The sequence below is a fragment of the Mauremys mutica genome, chromosome 3 (assembly GCF_020497125.1).
Source record: "Mauremys mutica isolate MM-2020 ecotype Southern chromosome 3, ASM2049712v1, whole genome shotgun sequence".
Lineage (NCBI taxonomy): Eukaryota > Metazoa > Chordata > Testudines > Geoemydidae > Mauremys > Mauremys mutica.
Genome location: NC_059074.1, coordinates 4,999,320 through 5,013,909, shown reverse-complemented (window position 1 = coordinate 5,013,909; position 14,590 = coordinate 4,999,320). Strand labels below are relative to the sequence as shown.

At 56.8% G+C, this 14,590-nt stretch overlaps 1 protein-coding gene across 2 annotated transcripts in view; it reads left to right on the top strand.

The window, feature by feature from the left end:
• The window catches only part of HADHA (hydroxyacyl-CoA dehydrogenase trifunctional multienzyme complex subunit alpha), a 40,052-nt gene extending 26,616 nt beyond the window's left edge, over positions 1 to 13,436 (top strand). For both annotated transcript variants that reach the window (XM_045010014.1, XM_045010016.1), the window contains 8 exons: positions 520 to 691; positions 1,536 to 1,622; positions 5,485 to 5,625; positions 7,060 to 7,128; positions 8,977 to 9,172; positions 10,645 to 10,759; positions 11,314 to 11,459; positions 12,928 to 13,436. In XM_045010014.1, coding sequence (XP_044865949.1) covers positions 520 to 691; positions 1,536 to 1,622; positions 5,485 to 5,625; positions 7,060 to 7,128; positions 8,977 to 9,172; positions 10,645 to 10,759; positions 11,314 to 11,459; positions 12,928 to 13,073 — 1,072 coding nt within the window. In that variant the 3' untranslated portion in view covers positions 13,074 to 13,436. The remainder of the gene's footprint in view (positions 1 to 519; positions 692 to 1,535; positions 1,623 to 5,484; positions 5,626 to 7,059; positions 7,129 to 8,976; positions 9,173 to 10,644; positions 10,760 to 11,313; positions 11,460 to 12,927) is intronic.
• Positions 13,437 to 14,590: the final 1,154 nt, after the last annotated feature.

Here is a 14,590-nt window from a genome sequence, read left to right as displayed (position 1 = left end):
CAGGCCTCTGGAGGGAGTTAGCTAGCAGGTACTTGTTCTGAGTCACCGCCCCCAAAGCTCCCCCCCCACTGCTGCCAGGGCAGGTTTCGCTTTGTGTGGCTAGAGAGAGCTCAGCTGTTCGCTGGAGCAAACCTGGGCTGCCCAGCACCAGCCTGGTAAGGAATCGGGGGCTGTAAATCCTTGTTTCGGGTTCCTCCTCCTCCTGCCCATGTGCCCCCGGAGGCTCCAGACATGATGCTCACGCTCCCAAGCATTAGGATGACGCAAGCATTTGGTTTGCCCCGCAAGCAGCACTGTTTGCATCGGGGGGCACTTGCCAGCCCCCCAGGTTGCCAGAGGAGCATCCCTCTAACAGCCAATAGATGGGCCAGTGATCCGTGGCTGGATTTGATGCAGGTGTAAAAGGGCCCCCCCTGCTGGCTGGGAGGGAGGGATTGACACCCAGGGTATGCTGTGCGCTGCTAGTGCTTGTGCTCGACCCACTGGGCCTGCTCTGACCAAGCTCCTCCTCCTCTCCAGGCTGAATGACAAAGTGAAGAAGAAGAACCTGACCTCTTTTGAGAGGGACACGATTCTCAGTAATATGACGGGGCAGCTGGATTACAAGGGCTTCGACAAGGCCGACATGGTGATCGAAGCTGTGTTTGAGGACCTCAGCATCAAACACAAAGTGCTGAAGGAGGTGGAAGCGGTGAGTTTTCCCATCTCCAAACAGCTGTGGCACGTGTATGGCAGAGCCTGCTCCATCCTGCCCGTATTCCTACCAGGGCTGCTCTGTATGATGCCCGGAGGAGGTTACTCTTAGCTATCGAACTTCAGTGCAGGGGAGGGCTGCAGGGAACTCTCCCAGGTCTGTCCCATCAGCTCTCTTGGCAGGGTTGTGCCTGCTGTTGTCTGGCTTTCCACCTCCTTCTGGGAGTTGCTGAAAAGTCTTTCTTAGGGGTTTGAAGTGCAAATGGGGGCATCTCAACTACCCCATCACTCCTGAATCCCTTGTTTACTGCCCCATACAAACTGGCTGCTTCCCCGCTTGATATTCATTGCCACCAATGGGTGGGCTTCAGCGAGTTACTCTATTTGTGTTAAAGGAACTGGTCTCTGTTCCTGCGTGGGGCCCATTGCAGTGGCATCTGATCACCTGATTGGGGTGTGTTGGCAGAGCCCTGCGGGCCCAGGGCTGGAATAGTTTCGTCGAATTGCAGGAGCAGTGCATTTGGCGGAGGAAGTCTGGGGTTGGCAGTCCCAGCTCAGGGCTGGAAGTGAGATCTGGCTTTGCCAGTGAGTTGGAGTTGCTGAACATCTCTGGCTTCAGTTTCCATATCTGTAAAACTATCCTACCTAATGGGGTGTTGTGAGGCTCCATTCCCTGTCGTCTTAAAGAGCTTTCAGATCCTTTGGGGAAGGGTGCTAGAAATGCACAGTGGTGCTAGGAGTCCTGAAGGGGCTGCTGAAGCCTTGAGTCCAAACTACCTGCCACAAAGTGTGTCACTTGTGATGCTTGTACACGTTGTTTATGGTGCCTGTTGTTTCCCTAGGTGGTCCCTCCTCACTGTATCTTTGCCAGTAACACATCTGCTCTCCCAATCAGTCAAATTGCTGCTGCTAGCAAAAGGCCGGAAAAGGTGAGTTCCAGAGTCCCTCCCACAGTTCAAACGTAGCAGCTTGGGACAGAGCTGCGAATGCCAGTGGGACGTGACTTCCAGTCTGGGTTTGCTGTTGGAGCCAGGCACTCCTGGGGAGGTGCAGGTGGGACTGCGCAGTACATGTTTGGAACATGGAACGACACAACATGAGCTCCCAAGGGCAGTGCTTTGCGTTACTGTTTTTTACCAACCTGTGGATAGTGGGGAGCTGACTTTTTGTGCATTGCTGAGACAGGTACTAGAATGCTGCCTCCAGTTCTGGTGTCAACAGTTGAAAAACTGTTAGAAAATCGGAGAGGGGGTTAAAAAGAGCCACAAAACTGATTTGAGGGTGGGGAAAAAATGTCTTGTCTTAACTTAGTCAATCCTTGCTGAGTTGCAGGAGAGAGCGTGCTCTGAGGGCATGTATTAACCATGGTCCAAGGACCAAAGTGATGAGCTGCTCAAATGGTTTCAGCTGGTTCCCTTGCCTCCTGGGGGCTCACAGTCCTCTGAGCAATGGGGGTATTCCCATTATGTGGGGCCAGGTTACAAGGATATTACCCCCAGTGGTAGCGGGCTTGCCGGCTCAGCCTGCGGCGGATCTGGGGACATGGTGAAGGGAGTTCTGCTCGAGGCCTGAGCTGAATGAGCCGTCTGTACCAAGAGTAATTCCTCTCCTCCAGTCTCAGTTATACTTACCACAGTAACAGCTCATCTGAAATGCAGATTGTTCATCCAAACTTGCAAATGAGCTTCCGCCTCCCCTTCCTCTTGCTGGATAAGTTGCCCGTGTAATGATTCTTTATGGAAAACCAATAGGAAATCAGTTCAGTAATTAACAGACTTTAATTAGTGCTGTGGTCTGCAGCTGTCATACAAGGTGCCTCTGTCTTAGGCAGATGTTAGTGCTAAGTGTAGCTTCCAGTGGACATGAAGGTGACAGCCTGACTACACGCCTGCATTAGTCAAATAGGCCACAGAACTGAATGATCTAAACGTAAACGATGTTCCTATGGGAGGGTTGCACTTACCTCTAATTAGTGTCCGGAAAGGAACCGATTTGCACTTAAATTCAGATCATCACTGTAGCAACTACAGAAAATACAGTCTGCAGCACAGGGAATTCACTCAACATCTGGTGGTTCTTTATAACCAGCGCTGTTGTGTTTTCCATGTCCAAAGCAGTGAACAGACATTAGTCCCTTCACCCGTCTCCGCCAGTGAGGTGGTAGGTATGTACCTAGCCGTGCTTTACAGAGGGGAAGGTAGCAGGGAGGTCATGTGGCTTGCGCAGTTGCTGAGCTGAGATTAGAGTGGAGAGGATAAGGTCCATCAGTGGCTATTAAATTCACAGTCCATTTTGGTCAATTTCACAGTCATAGGATTTTAAAAATCGTAAATTTCACAATTTCAGCTATTTAAATCTGAAATTTCACGGTGTTGTAATTGTAGGGTCCTGACCCAAAAAGGAGGGGGTGGGGGTTGCAGTACTGCTACCCTTACATCTGTGCTGCTGCCTTCAGAGCTGAGCAACTGGAGAGCAGCAACTGCTGGCCGGTAGCCAGCTCTGAAGGCAGAGTCGCCACCAGCAGCAGCGCAGAAGTAAGGATGGCATGGTATGGTATTGCCACCCTTACTTCTGTGCTGCTGCCTGAAGAGCTCGGTCCTCAGTCAGCAGCTGCCACTCTCCAGCTGCCCAGCTCTGAAGGCAGCGTAGAAGTAAAGGTGGCAATACCACAGCCCCCTAAAATAACCCTGCAACTCTCCTGTGGGTCAGGATGCTCCCTTGGAGACACACTGGTTTTCCCCTGTGAAACCTGTATTAGGATAGGGTAAAAGCACACACAAGACCAGATTTCACAGGGAGGATACCAGATTTCACGGTTCATGGTGCATTTTTCATAGCGGTGATTTTTGGTAGGGCCCCAGCTATTAGCCAGGCTGGTCAGGGACACAACCCCATGCTCTGGGTGTCCGTAAGCCTCTGACTGCCAGACATTAGGACTGGACAACAGGGGCTAGATTGCTTGATAATTGCCCTGATCTGTTCGTTCCCGCTGAAGCATCTGGCAGCAGCCACTGTCGTGAGACTAGACCGGGGTCGGCAACCTTTCAGAAGTGCTGTGCCGAGTCTTCATTTATTCACTCTAATTTAAGGTTTCGCGTGCCAGTCATACCTTCTAAAAACGTTAAAATGTCTCTTTTTACAAGTCTATAATTATAACTAAACTATTGTTGTATGTAAAGTAAATAAGGTTTTTAAAATGTTTTAAGAAGTTTCATTTAAAATTAAATTAAAATGCAGAGCCCCCCAGACCAGTGGCCAGGACCCGGGCAGTGTGAGTGCCACTGAAAATCAGCTCGCGTGCCGCCTTCGGCATCCGTGCCATAGGTTGCCTACCCCTGGACTCGATGGACCATTGATCTGACCCAGTATGGCTGCTCTTATGTTCAGAGGATAAAGATTCCTGCTTCCGAGCGCCATGTTCAATCCACTAACCTGCTGCCTCCAGACTGCAAAACGCTGATGTCCTTTTTCTTTCAAACCCTGGCTTGTTAGGGAGTGTTATATTAGCTTTAAAAAAGCCAAGTTTGAGTCCTGTGTGAGAATGGAAATGGACCTTTTAAAGTGATATTTTGGTCAGTGTTTGGCCACTGAAGTTAAGATTACAAAAGAACATCTCCATTCGGACATCTCAAAGGCTTCGCTTTTTCCCTCTCGTTACGTTTCCTAGAACTTTAAACCAAAGTAGGGACCCTGTCCTTGGTGTAACAATCAAACACAGCTCTGCTCCCAGGCCACCACTTCAAATCCCTCCTAAGGTTTTAGTAGCAACTGAAGGCTTCTGTCTAAAACTAGTCTGTATCCCTATGGAAAACTGCACACCTGAAATCCACTATAAAAATCAAACTCCCAGAGAAGCCTCTACAGAGCGTTATACAGCCTGTTCCCGGTTCCTTCACTGGGTTCGAAATGATCTGTGGGCAACAGGATAGCAGCGCCTCCAGAGAACTGGATGCATCCATCCACACCTAGCCGTCCATGCGTAGTGGTTATAAGTGCTCAGAACGTCTGAAAAATCCTTCCCGAGGGGTGTTGAGATGGGCACCAAGGTCAGTGGCCACTTCTGAAAAGTTGGCCCCCATGTTCCTGTACTAGCCCTGATCACGTGTCTCAAACCCTGCTGCCTGCCCTGGTGCAGCTGGCACCATTGTAGACGTAGGGTGGTAGGTAGGGAGCACATTGGTGACGTTGGGCGATTGGATCAGCGCACACACATCTGGAAGCAGCATAGTTAGTGTGTGGCTGGTCTCGCATAGCTACCCTCAGTCAGCAGGACACGTTGAATCCAACAGGCGTTTGTCGTTGGTTACGTTACGTTCATGGTCATGGTGGGCTGATGGAGTGATTACTTCATCCTCCTGGCTCTACGTTCGTAGCATTTTTCAACTTGGGTCTTCACTTGGACTGACTCAGCCTTTGGAAAACTTTCGGTCTCCTCCCCAAATGCAGTGAGTTGGCCCATTCACGCCAGCAGTCTGCTCCTGAGAGGTACCTGGGAACCCCTGAGCACAGCTGACCTCCAGTGGTTGGAGGACGGTTATATGGACATACTGAGGCAGTGGACACAAGCCAGCTGACCACCTGCAGGAAAAAAATAGGGTCGAATGAAGCCCCTAGCTACATTGTTAAGCCTTGAAATGGTTCAGTTCCATAGTACGGACCTGCTTGTAATCCCCCTTCAGAGCTGTTACACTTTTGCTGTCAGGAAGGAGACCCCTCTCAGCATCTGCCTGAAACCAAGAGTCTGTCCGCTGTCGAGCTGAAAAGCCCGGTCTGTGCCTTATTTCCCGGCAGGTGATCGGCATGCACTACTTCTCCCCAGTGGACAAGATGCAGCTGCTAGAAATTATCACCACGGACAAGACCTCCCAGGACACAGCTGCCTCCGCTGTAGCTGTCGGCCTCAAGCAGGGCAAGATCATCATTGTAGTCAAGGTAAAGTACCCTTGCTTGAGATTCTGGCAGGTCCTGAAACCGCTGATGGTGCCCGAGATGGCAGCTGGATGAACCAAGAGGTTAACCAGGAGCGTGAAAGTCTTTCGGGCTTGCTAGGTGGGGGAGGGGTTTGAGTTTCTCCACTACTAAAGGTTGTTGAGGCTCTCAGGAATTGGACTAGGCTGGTATGAAAGCAGCAGGGCTGAAATGCACTGGAGCTGTTCGCTAGTGCAGAGAACCCAAATGTGGAGGATGGGGCGAACTAGAGTACAGGAGGGGCGCACACCCTCCCGGCCGCCCCCTTTGCAGCAGCCATGGAGGCCTGGGTAGGTTGGGGAAGAGTGCTCCATTTTTCCTGCTCTTAGGAGGCTGGGGGCTGCAAATGTATCAAATGCCTCGCTGGAGGCTGCTATCCAAAGTGGGACCCTGAGCAGGGACTGGTGCCTGGGTCAGAATCTCCCTGGCGCTCCTTGTCCCAAGAGCTGCAGGCCGGGTGGGTTTGCTTCTGTCAGGAGGTTACCCTGGGCAGCGAGGCCCTGATCTAGCTGCTTAAGATGACAAACGTCCCTGAGCGTAGGGCTGAGGGGAGTGGGAGCAGATCTGGACTAACAGGGCGGAGTTAGAGCCTGAGGAGGGGCAGAGAGAAGGGACACGGAAGAGGAAACCGTGCCGTGACCTGTGGGGAGAGGGCAGTGAAGCCAGAGACGGGGTGTGCGGCACCACCCCAGTTAAGGGATTCCTAAATGACTGACCGTGCCCTCGAATCGGAACGCCGCTGTTGTTCCTTTGAATTCCAGGGTGTGAGCTGGGTACTAGGCTAAGTCTGGGACTAGCAAGAGTTGGATACATTTGTCAAACCCTGGGCCTTGTCGCTCCCCCTTCCATTAAATTAGGGGGCTGGGACTCTGAGCCGGGCCCCTTGCAGTGCCAGGACTTGTCTGCACTTGGTGGCAATGCTCTGCCGTGACCATTAGTCTCTGGAGAACACTCCCCCTTTTCTCTGAGCGAGTGTTAATCTTCTTCCCCTGCCTGCTGCCGCGAGGTCACATCCCTTCCTTAGTCGCCCCCGGCAGACCTGTGAATTCCACCCCTGTGTGAGAACGGACCCTGCTGCTGAGCGCTGCAGAGCTGGGGTGGTGACTCACAAGCTCCACAGGTCTCTGGACGCTATTCTATGACACATTTCAGGATCTTAGCAGGAAGCAGAGGTGTGAGGAGCGTCCCACATTCCTGTATCTTCCACTTGGGTCAAAACAAGCCATTCTAGGAGTTGATTATAGAGCACTGGAAATCCTGGGCGATTAGTGTCTCGGCATTCTAGGCTCTGAAATCTAGCTCAGGAAGCAGTTCTTGCGGTTTAAGTAGGCAGGGGGTGCTTGGGGTTGCAGGGCTTCTGACACTAACCTGCCTTGCTGTCCCATTTGCCTCTCCCAGGATGGACCAGGTTTCTACACCACCAGATGTCTGGGGCCGATGCTGGCTGAGGTGGTCAGAGTTCTCCAGGTGTGTATTGGAATCGAGTGTGCTGCCGGAAAGCACCGGGGTGCAGAGAAGCTGCCAAGTGTTAAAGCAGATGAGATTCTCCTGCTTCTGCCTACAAAGTCAGGCTGGCCCAGAGCCCAGCCATGGCCTAGAAGGGTGTATGTAGAGAAACTGTCCTCACCGGGTCTCCCGGACTGGGCAGACCACTACAGCCCCAGTGCTGCTAGAAGATAGGACTCCGTGGCTGCCTCCTCACCCCCGGGTGTCTGTTTTGGGAGGATGGGAATTTGCCCACCAAACCACGGATCCCAGCCAGCCGAGCGGCTTGTGGATTGTTAGAAAGAGGAAGCGGGGAAGGATGGAAAGAGGAACGTCATTACTGTCTTGCCATCTCCAAAAGCTTGACCCTTGATCGTCTGAGCTCCATTTCCATGACCCTGCGCCCGGCCAGCGTGCTGGGTTATTGTCTGAGCGTGCGTCCAGCCGCAGGGGTCTCCTACAGGCAGCTCAGTTGGTGAACTTGGGTAGAACATTTGGCAACTCCCAAGCTGCTGTTCCCCCAGTTGCTCAACCAGGGGTTTGCCTGGAAGAGAAGTGGTGGGACTTTCCCGCCCGCAGTCCCCTCTGAGCCCTGACCCGCAGGTGCTGTCTGCTCTTAAACTTCGCACGTGAAAGAGCAAGTCACTGAACCGCTCCGCACCTATCCGAGGGGGCCAGCTGCCGCTCGGAGGGGTGAGAGTTAATGAGACCTCGCAGAGCACTTTGAACTCGCTGGCTGGCAGGGCAGAGTGTTCTACAGCAAGGGGGCAGAATAGACCTCAGCCCGGGCAGGAGGAATGGAGTGACCAAAATGTCTCCTGAATGGAGCAAGGGTTTGAGTTGGGAGAGTAGCAGGTTCTGATTTCATCTCTAACACTGCCTTGATAGAAGGCCCTAGGAAGCTGGTTATCTTCTGCCTCAGTTTCCCCATTGGTGTAACGGGGGGATGCTTGCCCATTTGTGTAAAGCCTGGAGACAAGAACTAGGGGTCACCAAATGAAATTTAATAGGCAGCAGGTTTAAAACAAATAAAAGGAAGTTCTTCTTCACGCAGCGCACAGTCAACTTGTGGAACTCCTTACCTGAGGAGGTTGTGAAGGCTAGGACTATAACAGCGTTTAAAAGGGAACTGGATAAATTCATGGTGGCTAAGTCCATAAATGGCTATTAGCCAGGATGGGTAAGAATGGTATCCCTAGCCTCTGTTCGTCAGAGGATGGAGATGGATGGCAGGAGAGAGATCACTTGATCATTGCCTGTTAGGTTCACTCCCTCTGGGGCACCTGGCACTGGCCACTGTCGGTAGACAGGATACTGGGCTAGATGGACCTTTGGTCTGACCCGGTATGGCCGTTCTGATGCTCTTATGAGATCACTGGATGGAACAAAAGTGCCAAGCTCTTTACGAAGGTTTAGGAGCCTACCTTCGGGCCTAACTTCTTTGGGGCTGGGACGAGGATCTTAGCACAATGGGGGCAGAGCCCAGGACACGGGCTCCTCAGTGCTCCATCGATCCAGTAAAGTGCAGTGCTGTGCCGCCCAGGCTATTGGGAGCCACCTGGAGGGGGCCCCCTCTTCTCCCCCCCTCCAAGGAATCTTCTGCCTGGCTGCAGCTGGGAGCAGGAGCAGCTATTGACAAACCTCCTTGGCTTGTGCGGGTCCTGACGCCATTTGCCCAGCTCCCTAGCAGGGTGTGGAAGCCAAAGGCTGGAAGCTGTGATGTACCAGCAGGTACTAGGCCTGCTCTGTCACTGGGGCCCGTGTGGGGCCTGGCTCTGCATCGCCACAGGCCTTAGTGCTCATCGGCTTCCCCCCTTCTGCCCCCTGCAGGAAGGCGCTGACCCCCGGAAGGTGGACGCCCTTTCCACAGGGTTCGGCTTTCCCGTGGGTGCCGCCACCCTGATCGACGAAGTGGGCGTGGACGTGGCCGCACACGTGGCGGAGGATCTCGGCAAGGCCTTTGGCCAGCGCTTTGGGGGCGGGAACGCGGAGCTGCTCAAGCGCATGGTGGAGAAGGGCTTTTTAGGTGAGTGGCCCCAGAACGCTTGAGCTGGGCTGTTCGGTGCCAGCCCCTCCTCCCTGGGTCTGGTCCCTGGGCTGGGCTCCCGGCAGCCGCCTCCCCCTTGTGCTCGAGCCCAGCGAAGCTGTTCCCGTTGTTCCCTGGGACGCAGCGATCCCTGCTGGACGGGGCTTACGCAGCGATCCCTGCTGGACGGGGCTTGAGCCCTTCCAAGTCCTGGCCCGATGACACCAGTTACTGATCGCCTGCTCCTGGGCTGGAGCCGGAGGGGCTGCAGCTCCAGCCACCTAGAGCCGCATGAGATGCGACTGTGACAAAGCCACTGCTGGCCACTAGAGGCCACTGTTCCTCAGACGTGCCCCAGGGATGCCTGTTCCCTGCTGACTGCTCCACAATGCGCCAGCCGGGGAGTGTTGGATGCTGGGACCTGTAGTCTGTGTGGGCTACATCTTTGTATTAAGGATGAAGACAGCTGCATTGTAGACATGGGCTGCGATTGGCCAACAGGCTGCACTTGGGTCACGGAGTGTGGGGGAGACAAGGCCCCGCACCCCCGGCTCCCTGCGATTCACCAGGACTTTCAGCCAGCCAGTAAAGCAGAAGGTTTATTTAGACGACAGGAACACAGTCCAGGACAGGCCCTGCCGGTACAGACAACAGGACTCCCTCTAGTTAGGTCCATCTGGGGGCCCCAGGGAGGCCACAGCCCTGTTAGTCGGGGCTCCCCTCTTTATTTCCCAGCCAGCTCCAAACTGAAAATCCCTTCAGCTGTCTCCTTTCTGGCCTTCCCCTGGCTCCTCCCCCAGCCTGTGTGTCCTTTGTCCAGCATCCCGGGCAGAGGTGTCACCTGGCCTCCAACCCCCCTCCTGGGGTCTCAGGTTACATGCTCAGGTGTCCTCCCTTCCCCAGTGCAGCCAGTCCCAGCCAAACTCCCCTGCAACCTTCCCAGCATTCAAATCACACAGCAAGAACATTCCCACTTCATCACACCTTGGGTCACTCTGATCTTAATTTTGGGATGTCTCCTGACCCCAGCAGGCCCCTGCTCTTAAGCATTGATGAGACACAAACTCGGGGCAGGATCTGCTGTCAGCAGAGCCGTGGAAGCCAGTTGCCCCACCTCTCCTCTGCCTCAAAGCGTCTCCAAGGCTCAGACCTGTGGAGACTGGCAGTGCTGGCTGCTGCTTGGCGAGGCCCAGCAGATACGCCTGACCACCCCTCCTCTGATCGCCTGCCCCTTCCCTCTGTCTCCAGGGGGCTGAGATCCAGACAGCCTCCTCCCTTCGCTGCAGGGCCGGGAAGCGGCTCCCGGTGCCATTTGAGCGTGGGGGAGCCTCTCGTCCCACAGGTACCTGCTGCTTGTGCCAGCAGAGAAGCACGTACCAGGTTAGCCGTCCGTATGGCCCAGGCAACCCAGGGGATCCAGGGCAGTTGGGGGGCAGCTGAGCCAGTGACTGACATCCCCCCCTTCCCGGCAGGCCGCAAGGCAGGGAAGGGTTTCTACGTGTACCAGCAAGGCGTGAAGAACAGGAGCGTGAACTCCGGCATGGATGAGATCTTGGCACAGTTCAAGGTGCCCTCCAGGCCTGAGGTGTAAGTAGATGGTGTCTGAACCCAAAAGGGTTAGGGGTGGGGGCTGGCACTGGTCCCTCTGAGACTGGCTGATCTCCAGTGTAATTGGCCATCCCTCCTCTCTTGGGTGCTGGGGGTCACTGGCGGCTGCTGGTAGCACAGGGCACTGGGGGTCTTCCTGTGGAATGCCCACTGCCTGGGGCGGGGGGTCGTACTACACTGGACACTGGTACTGCACCTCGGGAGACAGCCCCCCACATGGTCCCCTCCCCTCCAGCTGGGACCTGCTACGCTCTGAAATCAGATCTGTCGCAGGGCCTGACACGTCTCCTCTGGCTGCCCCGGTGTGGGGCCTGGCAGAGCTCTGCCCTATGGTGTGGGCCCCCCGCTGGGTATCCGACTGGGCCTCGCTGCTTCCCCCGGTCAGAAGGCAGCTCCCAATGCCACTCCACCAGCTGTGGCTTCCTCGGGCCCTGCCCCCCACCCCACCTGCTCTTGGCTGGTCCCCGAGGCCTGGGCCCCCGGCTGCCCCGTCCGCTTTGCCCAGTGGTCTGAGTAACCTGGCTCTGTTCCAGCTGCACCGACGAGGACATCCAGCTGCGCTTGGTGACGCGCTTTGTGAACGAGGCGGCCATGTGCCTGCAGGAGGGGATCCTGAGTAACCCGGTGGAAGGAGACATGGGGGCTGTGTTTGGCCTGGGCTTCCCGCCGTGTCTGGGAGGTGAGTGGCTTCCCCCAGGGAACTGGACTAAGCTGAACTGGCAGCAGCGCTGGGGCCACGCTAGGAGCGCGTTGGTTAGCAGAGCAGTGTCGCTGCACCAGCAAAGCCGTACGCGGAGTCCTGGCCTACGGCTTAGCCTGCGCTGCACAGCGATGGGGACCAGGAGTGCGTCGAATCCTGCCTAGCCAAGGGGCCTGTGCTGGCAGGACGCTCGGGCTAGATGCAGCTGCCCCCAGAAGAGTGTTTGTCGGCTTAGTGCCCTTCAGGGAGGGAGGGCGGCTGTGCTGGCCAGAGAACTCCTCCGCTGTCTCCACGAGGGGGCTCTGCCTGCGTAGCTACGCCGGCCAGGCCTGCAGTACGGACAGGACCTGGATTGAACCTGGTGCCTGTCTGCGCGCACCCTCCAGTGTGCGGAGTCCCGGGACTGTCGTGAGAGTGAAGCTGTACACAGGGTGCTGATAGTGCCTGGCTCCTGCCTGTGCTCCTAGCCCCTGGCTTGAGCACTGACCTAGTCTTCCGGGGGCCCAGTGGGGTGTGGGGCAGCATGGCTCGCCGCGGGGCAGTTGTCTAGAACACCGTCCTGCTGCACCTCCCCAAGCAGGCCAGGGCCGGGGCTGGGCAGGGGGCTACCGAAACCAGAGCTCAGGTTCTGGGTCACGGCTGCAGATAGAAGGGACCCCGGTCATGTCACTTAAACTGCCCCGAGGGCCGAGTGCTGCTGTCACCTGCAAGCACAGGGCGTGTCGGGGCTGAGCCTGCAGCTGATTTTAATATGGAATTCCCCACACAGCTGGGCTTGGCCTCAGCCTATGGCCCGGTCTAGCTTCTCCCCCTGGCTCATGGGGTTCAAACACTACCCCATCCCTTAAATCCAAGGGTGCGTCCCCTGGCCTTGGGCCCTGCAGCTCAGCGGGGAGGTGGCTGCGCGTGAGGGTCCAGGCCTGCTCTGCGCACAGCGGGGTAAAGTGCTGGGAGCAGGTGTCTCTGCTTCCCTTCCAGCTGGGGTGTCGCGGCCGAGCCCAGCAGGACACTTGGCTCCAATGTGCAGCAGTTTGCTCCTTGAAAGTGTCCCTGGCCTTGATTGTGACCGTTAAAAGGCCCCTGAGCACAGCTGGGATTGTCCTAAAAGCAACAGTGGCAGCAGCTTTTACATCCATTACACGGCCACCACCCCTGGAGCTGCTGTCAGCTGGGCAGCGCAGGATGCAGGGGTTTGCCTTCCCCGGCTGCTGCCTAGCCCTAGCCCTAGCCCTAGCCCTAGCCCTAGCCCTAGCCCTAGCCCTAGCCCTAGCCCTAGCCGGCCGCTCACCCGAGCTCCCTGTGCTCTGTGGGGGCAGGACTGCTGTGCTGACCGGAGGCTCGAGTCCAGCGTGTTTGCCCGTCTCCTGGGCTGCGCACAGCTCTCCTGCAGGCTGAGTGGTGCCCTCTCGCCCAGTCCCCCCGCTGACTAGCCCCACGTTCTGTGCAGGCCCTTTCAGATATGCAGACTCGGTCGGAGCCAAGCAGCTGGTGGACAAGCTGCGGAAGTACGAGGCCGTCTACGGAAGCCAGTTCACGCCGTGCCAGCTGCTTCTGGATCACGCCAACGACCCGAGCAAGAAATTCCACCACTGACCGTGTCCACGTGCCTCCAGCCATAGACGCACTCGCAGCCAGAGCCTGGGAAGAGCCTGCTCCAGCCAAGCTGCTCCATTCTGTCAGTTCCCCTCGAAGCTGAGGGGCAGGGAACGCTGGAGGTTTGTAGCCCTGCAAGTGCCTTAGCAGCTACTGCGTCTCGGGCGCTCGCTCGCCCCTGGCTGGTTGGATGTTGCGCCTCCCGTTGGAAGATGGAAGAGGGGTTTTGTGTTCTCAGCCCAGTGCACCGTGCCCTCCAGAGCCTCCGTCCAGCGGGCGTTAGCCGCCTGGCCGTGCCCAGGGCAGCTGCTCCCCGCCACGGTTCATGGCAAATGTTTAACAATAAACCACCGATCTCTTGTTTCTGGCCTCTGCCTGCTTAATCCTGTCTCAGGCCCTCAGGTGCCGAGGGCTGGAGCCTCTCGGGGTGGAAATAAAGCACTCGGTGACTCCTCCAGCGTGTCCGCCTGTCCGGGGCAACCTGCTTTCTCGGGCGGTTTGCTGAGCCGTGAGACAGACAAAGGGGGGCCGGTGTTAATGGAGGTGGGGGGTGGGACAGCCTATTCAGTCAGCTCGGGCGTCAATCAATAGTTCAGAGCCTCCGGCTGCCCTCCCCCACTAGGGTTGGAGGGGCAGCTGGAGCCTCCTGTAATTGCAGATCCGTCCCCGGAAGGGGGGCCCTGGGGAGAACTTATTTCAACTAAAAGGCTTTAAATCTCTGGGCGCCTGTCACTGAGAGCAGGCCGGCCCCTTCCCCTTCCCCCGCCAGCCGGGTGCTTGTGCTTCCTTTTCCTGCTGCAGCAGCTCCCTCCGCCCTCAGTGGGGGCTGTTTGGATGCCCCCCCTCCCCTGTGCTTCTGGCTCTCATCTAGCTGGTAGTGGGGTGAAAACAGAGCCCCCTGGAGCTACCCAGCCCTTGTGTCCCCTGTGACCCAGAGACCCCCCCCTCCCCCCGGAGCCTCCCACCTGGGCTTTAAGCAAACGTTTCCTCTTGCTGTTTCCTCAGTTCAGGTCTGGCCAGCTGCCCTAGTTCTACCCCCTGCTCCAGGCCTGGCTGGTGGCTGCCCAGCCCCAGACGGTGTTTGTTCCCCAGGCAGGGGCGGCCCTGTCGGATTTCCATGGGTCTCGCGGAGCGGCTCAGAGCTCTGCCCTGTGCAGGGCCCAGTGACTCTGTTCCAGCAGCTCCAGGCTGTTCCAGCACCACGGCCAGGGGCTCGGCTCTGCCTGGGCAGCCTGATACCCAGCTCTGGGGTGTGGTCCGTGTCGCTGCCAGCTCGGGGGAGGCGGGGCCCTTGCCCCCTGCTGTGTGTAGAGGCACGGCCCCGGGCAGGGAGGCTGTGGAGAGCCTGGATCCATGGGCTGCAGGCTCCCCTCCCTGCGGTGCAGACCTCACCCCCGAGAGCTAGGACCAATGGCTGCCTGTGCCCCACGGCTGCACGAGGTGCTGTCGAGCTCTCCCCCGAGGGCCAGCAGGAGCCGTGCTCTGGCTGTGCAGGGGGCTCCTGTCTCGTCTACACG